At 44.7% G+C, this 7,595-nt stretch overlaps 1 protein-coding gene across 1 annotated transcript; it reads right to left on the minus strand.

Annotated features, from left to right (window-relative positions):
* Positions 1 to 2,798: 2,798 nt before the first annotated feature.
* Positions 2,799 to 6,977, minus strand: LOC149259590 (uncharacterized). The gene is made up of 2 exons (XM_089454588.1): positions 4,033 to 6,977; positions 2,799 to 3,552 (listed from the first exon to the last, which is right to left on the minus strand). Exons 1-2 carry the CDS (start codon positions 6,975 to 6,977, stop codon positions 2,799 to 2,801), a joined length of 3,699 nt encoding a protein of 1,232 aa, XP_089310714.1.
* Positions 6,978 to 7,595: the final 618 nt, after the last annotated feature.

Consider the following 7,595-nt stretch of genomic DNA (forward strand, 5'->3'; position numbering starts at 1 on the left):
CATGATATTTTCTTTATATGGTGGAATACTAGAATGAATCTTTTTTTGAGGACTCCTAACAAAGGCTTTCTATCCCCAGGTCTAACTATCTTTCTTTCTTTGGTAGGTCAAGGGATAGATATTTTTAAGGGCGTAATAAGTCTTTCGATGGTGATCCCGGAAAGCCAGTTAGTTTCCTTTCATGTGGTTACAGGCTAGTTAGAAAGAAGCACTATTAGTCAAATAGGCAAACTTTTTTATTTACCCAGGTAAGCGAATACTTTCTTTCTTATACCAGGAACCAAGGCTTACTAGGAAGCCTTTCGCTCGTCCCTTCGCACGTGAATCTTGATATGTAGTCAGCAACCAATAATTACCAACCTTCTTGCTAATCAATAGGTTTTTCAAGTTTCAACTACTGCCATGCATACCAGATCTTAATGGGAATGACCTTGTAAGAAGCAAATACTAGTCAAATCCATACAAAAATGGGCATTAACAAAATTTATCCACAGTACAATCAGACTAAAACAATGATGTCTGCTATCACAACACTCTTGGTTTATATACCGACGAATTAGAGTCTATCTATTCTAAGTAGCTTGACTAAGCAGTGAAAAGAGAACAAAAACTGTGTCAATTTTAGGTCAATGGGAGACACTTGAAAGTCTGTTCAATGAAGCACTGGCAATAAAAAAAGGTGTAATTGCTATTATTCTGTCACTTTCCAGTCCTTTCCAGTCCTTTGTATCAATGGGCTTGAAATTGACAGTTCTATTCTTAACAATTATGAACTGTGCAAAATTGCAAATGGATAACAGTATTCCTGAATCCAACATGGAGTGCCTCATTTTGAGAATTTGTTGCTTGATATTGCTCAAATCTATATGCAGTATTCAGAGCAGATTTAGTCACACTCCAGTCTTAATGGCATAAAGCCCTCTGCAAGCCAAGAAATAAAAATAATTAATGTTTGTTCATTTACAGTCTTACTGGATTCAGCTGCAATATTGGATTCATTGCAGTAAGAAATTTTTAAGGGCTAATATTCAGTTATCTCTCTCTATGCGATCAGTTCTTGCCCGATAGGCTACAGACAAGGGACATTTAGCTACTTCAAAAATATTGAGCAATCAGTTATATTGAATTTCCTATTTTAATCTACTTCTTCTAATTTTTATTTTTTTTTCTGAATTTGACTACTTCTATTATCTTACAAAGCAAATATACAAAAGTTTACAAAGGGCAAGGCTTAAGAAGATTTTCTTATGCACCCTGGCCTTGCCCATTTTACAGCACCCAGATTGAATATATTCAAAATTGGGTAAGTTGTTGTACCACTGCTGACACTGTTACATAACATTGATAGACTGAACATAGCTGGACTGAACATTTGATGAACACAAACACACCAGGGCCTTATGATGACTCGGACAAAGACACAGACAACTGGACAAAGACACTTGACACTTGGACAATTACATGTGACACTTGAACAATAAAGCCGACACATTGACAATATAGCCGAAATGCACCTGAAAATCCCATCCAAAACAGAAGTTACCAGGACAATTTCATTCTTCATCAGTAGACTGGAGCGCCTCTGCAATTTGGCATCCGAAGTGGAGCGAATTCTCCGAATCTGAGAGCTGAATGATCTTATGAGGACTGTCTTTTTGGGCGGGCTTGCTCGGACCAGGCAGAGTAGTAGCCGCACGCATCGAGGGTCCAACATCAGGATCCAAATTAGGGGCAGGGCGCTCCAGTCTCAGCCCACCCGCATGACGAGGTTCCGACCAACCCGGCCCCGGAATACGCTCAGGCTGAGCCCAACCAATTTCTGCTCCAACCGGAAGGCAAGCGACAAGGGAGTCTTCTCTACTGGAACGTTGCCTATCCGACTGAGGCTCTATACCAGGTTCAACAGCAATGGATACAATCAAAGAGGAATTGACATGCGGACAGGGGAGACGATACCTGAGCATGGGAAACTCCCTCTGGCTATCTTCATCAATTGGGCTGCTTTCCTTTTGCCCTCCAACTTCATCGTTGCTGTCCTGAAACCAACGAGGCTGCGAGGTAACCTCTATGGACGAAGAAGGGGAGTAATGGTCATCTCTTGGCGGCGCTCGGCCCTGAATACCACCCCTCCGGCTGCCCATTCTTGGCCTATCCCTCGGCATCCTTAATCTCCCTCCAATTCCAATACTCTGTGCTTCAACCAGGGCAAAAGCAACTCCCAATGCCAGGAGCGAACTCCACCACCAGGCTCTGACTCCGGCCTCAAGAATCCACTGCCGCAATGCGAACCAGCTCCAAGAACCATCTTCAAGAACCAGCTCCAAGAACCAGCTCCAAGAACCCGCTCCAAGAACCAGCTCCAAGAACCAGAAACCACCCCTCGAGCCAAAAGACTCAGCAAATTCACTCTTCGAGCAACAAAAATCAGCAACAGGAAATCCAGCATAAAGCACCGGCTCACACTCCAGCGATTAACAGCAATCTCACAAACAGCGTGCTCACAAACAGCAATCTCACAAGCATCAATCTCACCCCTCAGCGCTGCATTCGCATTGCTGCTTACGCAGTGGAGGGTCTCCTTACCATGCTCACAATACTCCTGTGGACGTGCCATCCTCCACAGTTTAAACTTCCTCATCGCCCTGTTTCCCAACTGCCTCCCTCGAGCCGAGAAGACAGGCATTAATGCCTTCCCTTCATCGCCTTCAACCATATTAAATCCGCCTAACGCGTGGTGCCGCCAGACGTTGTGTTCGTGACACCCGGCCACGTGATGGCGTGTGCCTTGCTTGCGTCCCTTATGCACCCGCATCCGGGATGATGAGATCCTTCTTCGCCAGAGAGATACAGTCATAATTGAGCTTGTCATCTTCGGAATTGTCCAGTGAGCCAGCAAAATAGGAAATGCATTGAGAGGCTCCTTGGTTGGCTAATCTGTCTGCCACCTTGTTCGCTGTTCTTCTTACATGCTTGAACTCTATACTCTGGGTAGTGTGAAGCTTCTCCTCCATGGATTCTAGTCTGCTTAGTAATCTCCAACTCGTGGCTACCTTGACCGCCGGCGTGCCTGCTTGGAGTCTTTGGGCGGCGTTGATTAGGATTAGTGAGTCGCCTTCTATTTCCAAAGGGAAGTAGTTGTGTTGTTCTGCAATGCATAATCCTCTCCATAAAGCTTCTAATTCGGCCACATTATTGGTATCTTTACCTAAAGAACCATAGAAAATTTGGATTATTTCCCCTGTGTGATTTCGGAAGAGTCCTCCATAACCTGCCAGCCCTGGATTTCCTTTGGCCGCCCCATCGAAATTCATCTTGTAGGTTGCAAACTCAGGGGGGGACCAGCTAGAAGGAGAGGAGCTGCTGATAGTGGGTCTGGTACCTTCTTTCTGGAGCATTGAGAGGTTTATGTTCCAAGCCTTCAGGATCTTGCATTCTAATGGAGTGTCTGGCATATCCGTGTCTGACCATGATTTGAGGGCCAAAGTTTCTTGCAACTGATTGGTGAGAATGAGCCATAAGGCTTCAATGGGCCGGGAAGAGTTATTGAAAATTCTGTGGTTTCATTCTTTCCATAGAATCCAATATATGAAACCTGGTAGGAGTCTCCACAAGTGGTTGAGAAGCTGACTTTTGTAGGGGGAGGGAGCCCATTTCCTTAAGTTTTCAGCTATATCTTCTGTCCTGGCTTCTGTTCTCATGTTGCAGCTCTCTGCTTTCCCCCATATTTGCTTTGCTAATGAGCAGGATTCCATGAGATGTCCTATCGTTTCAGAGTCAATGTTGCAGTTCGGGCATCTTGATGGCCCCACGAAACCTCGCTTGATCAGGTTGTCCCAGGTTAATATTCTTCGTTTGCTAAGCAGCCATAGGAAGGTGGATATTTTGGGCCAAATCCCTGGTCGCCAGATCTTTTCCCATATCGGGTCCTTGATTGGTTGGTTTCCATTATGTCTGAGCTGATGGGCTTCTTGAGTAGTGAATGTGCCTTTGTGTTTATGTCCCCATCTGAGGCGATCCTGTAGAGTGGAGTACCTGATTTTCCTATATGATAGTTCTTCCTCTATGTCCTCATAAGTCTCACTTTGCCAATTATCTTGCCAGAGACTGGCCTTCTTCCAGGTTCTGAAGTCGGTGTTTACGGATTGCTGCCAAAATTGATTGACTTGTGTGAGTCGTGCTTGTTGCATCTGCTCTTGCCAGAGAGGCTTATGAAAAACTGTTGCCAGTCTGGGGAGCTGCTGCCACGAATCCTCCCAAAATCTGGCTGTGTTTCCTGAGTGTACCTCCCAAAAACAATGTTCTTGAATGAATTTACTGTGGGGTTTGGCTGCGTTCCATATGGGAGATCCTTGAGTAGTGGAATTGATTCTAATTAGATCATTCCAATGGCTGCCAGGGGCATATTTGGCCTGCCACAATTTGGCCCATAAGGCATTTGGCTTGGTGATCCAGTTCCACCACATGCGAGCCCCCATAATGTCATTGCTATGTAAAGGGTCTCGAAGTCCCAGTCCCCCCTCAGATTTGGGCTTGCATACATCAGACCATTTTACAAGTGCCCACTTTCTGTTGAGGCCCGACGAACCCCAGAGAAAATTTCGCTGTAGATTGCGGATTGATTTAAGGACCCATTTAGGTGCTGCTAACAGAGAAAAGAGATATAAAGGCAAGGCTTGGAGAACCGACTTGATCAGGACAAGCCTACTGGCTGTGTTAAGAGCTCGAAAGGTCCAGAGGGAGAGTTTGGATTCAAACTTATCAAGAAGAGACTGCCAGGATGAATGTTTGATTGCAGCCGCAGCAAGGGGGGCTCCTAGGTAGGTCGACGAGAGTTTAGAAATGGTAAACTGCAGAATTCTAGCTATATTTCTTTGAGTGGAAAGGGGGGTATTGAAGAAATATAGTTGGGATTTCGAAGAGTTGATGGAGGTTCCTGAAGCTTTTGAAAAAATGGATAGCAGGGATTTAAAAACCGAGGCTTCCTGTGAGGATGGGTGGCCAAATAGCAAAGTGTCGTCAACAAATTGTTGATGGGAGTGAGGAGGAGAGCCATGAACGGAGATTCCTTTTAACATTTGAGTGGAGATGGCTGCCTTCAGCAGTCTGCCAAGCCCTTCTGCCATGAGTACAAAGAGGAAAGGCGATAATGGGTCCCCTTGCCTAATGCCCCTTGAAGGCCGAAAAGGTTGTGAAGGAGAACCATTTAGCAGTACAGAGAAGCTTGGGGAGGAAATCAAATTATAGACCCATCTTGTCCAAGTATGACTGAATCCAAAAGCAATAAGCATTTTTTGAATATAGTTCCAACTAAGTTTGTCAAAAGCTTTTGATAAATCTAACTTGAGAAGCATACCTGGCTTTTTGAGAATCTTGAGGGAGTGAATCACTTCATTTGATAGAATGATCCCGTCCATAATTTGCCTTCCTTCGACGTAACCGGTTTGTTCCGGTGAGATGAGCAAGGGCAGCAGAGGTTTGAGCCGGTTTGCAATGACTTTAGAGATAAGCTTATATATGACATTACATAATGCAATAGGTCGAAAGCTTTCAGGCTTGCTTGGTTCTGCACATTTTGGAACTAGCGCTATGAAGGTAGTATTGAGAGCTGGGAGGATCCAGTGCATGCTTCTTGATTCTTCCACCAGCTCCCAAACTTCTACTTTAATTAATTCCCAGAATGCGTGGTAGAAATTTGCCGTGAAGCCGTCCGGCCCCGGTGCTTTGCCATCCTTGAGCTGGTTCATTGCTTCCTCAATTTCTTTCAAGGATGTAGGCTGTAGTAATTTGTTGTTGTGCTCCTCAGTTATGATTCTAGGAATGTGCTGAGTGATGGCTTTGATTTCAGCATCTCTGTTTCCTTCCGGCTCTTTAAGGATATCTTGAAAGTAATGTGTTAATTCTTTTTCCATGTCTTCATGGCTTTCTACCCTTTCACCCTGCGGATTGTTGATGAAGGTGATGTTATTGTGCATGCGCCTCTGTACAGCTGTTCTATGAAAAAATTTTGTGTTTTTTTCGCCTTCTTTTAGCCAATTGATTCGAGATTTCTGCTGCCATAGAATTTCTTCTTGCTTTCTCCGTTCTTCTAATCGATGCCAAAGGATCTGCTCTTGCTGTAACTGCTCCTCAGTGCGGCCTTCTTTAATGATGGTTTGCTGTAACTCCTCCATTTGTTTTTCCAACCTTTGTCGGTCCTCCTGAATGTTGCCGAAGTGGGTTTTGTTCCAAATTTTAAGAACCTGCTTTAGGTTTTTCAACTTTTGTTGAAATTGAAACATTTTGGCCCCTTCTGGAGGCCTATAGGCTTTCCAGGCGTCCTCTACAATCTGCCGGAATTTTGCATTGGTGAACCAAAAAGCTTCGAAGCGGAAGGGCCGGTTGCATCTTACACCAGGCCGCGACCAATGAAGCACGATGGGCCAATGATCTGATCCTCCGTGTGGCAAAATTGAAGCATTAAAATCTCCGCCTAAGTGGATTGCATTGTCTGAAAGGAGGAATCTGTCAAGCCGAGAGGCGATATGGTTGACACCACTGCGCTTGTTGGTCCAGGTGAAGATCCCGTTGGTAGTTGGAATATCCATTAAATGATTGTCCTGAATAAAGTCTCTGAACCCTTTGCTGTCACTTTCCAATCTTGATCTTCCCCCTGTTTTCTCCTCCAGCGATTGAATGATATTGAAATCCCCACCGCTTATCCAGAGCGGGAACTGTCTGTTCTCATTCAAACTGGACAACGTGTTTAACAGATCCAATTTGTGTTGATTACTTTGCGGAAAGTAAACATTGGTCAAATGACCATGGATCTGAGTTCCTATAAGATGAAAGGAAGCTTGTATGAGAAAGTGCGCAGCATGGAAGTCGTAGAGATTGAGGACCTGTGGATTCCATAATATTGCTAATCCACCCGAGGCTCCTGAAGCGCCGACTGACATTAAGTTACTGCCAGCCCAGATCTTATTTCTTACCTTGTCCATGGCTATTGTGCTTTTTTTGGTTTCTTGAAGAAAAACTATTGAAGGTTTTTCTTGCTGTATCAAGTTCTTGATCATCCTAATTTTTGAGGGACTGTTGAGTCCTCTTACATTCCATGAGACAAGCTTCATGGTTAATGGGATGTAGGTTTGTAGAACTTAGTCAGCTTAGGGAATCTCCCAGATTCCACAAGCATTTCCCCTACTGCGATGGTCCTTTGCAGGTCCGTCTTGCGCCCTCTCTTCTTGTTTTCTTTGAGGATCTTTTTTGCATCCCATGGACTTCCGCCTTGTATGCCTAGATGTTTGTTGTGTTGAACCTTGGTTAGGACTCCTTCCAGTCTCTCGATTTGCCATGGAGGAATAGAATTGTATTCCTTTTGCTTGCAAGCTGTTTCAAGTTTTAAGATGTCTATTCCTTCTAGGATAATGTTCTCCGGATCCTGTTCCATGCTGCTGGGAGCGTTCTGGTCCTCCTCCTCTGCGGTGGTATGTAGGCTCAGAGCTATAGCTGCGTCCATGTCCATGTCAGATTCCAGTTGCTTGGGATCCATTCTGGCTTTCCCCTTTCCTACAGAAGGGGCGCTAGGATCAGTATCCTCCTTGGGGTTATCTTCAGGG

This window comes from Pinus tabuliformis, chromosome 6, assembly GCF_031772625.1.
Source record: "Pinus tabuliformis cultivar Carrire ecotype Pingquan chromosome 6, CPIR1, whole genome shotgun sequence".
Classification (NCBI taxonomy): domain Eukaryota; kingdom Viridiplantae; phylum Streptophyta; class Pinopsida; order Pinales; family Pinaceae; genus Pinus; species Pinus tabuliformis.

What these genes read in the sequence shown, in the direction of transcription:
- LOC149259590 (XM_089454588.1), bottom strand. Translation starts at nt 6,977, where the DNA reads ATGGACAAGGTAAGAAATAAGATCTGGGCTGGCAGTAACTTAATGTCA. An exon ending in CTATCATATAGGAAAATCAG is followed by an intron (nt 3,553 to 4,032) that starts GTACTCCACTCT and finishes ATGAAACCACAG; the next exon opens with AATTTTCAATAACTCTTCCC.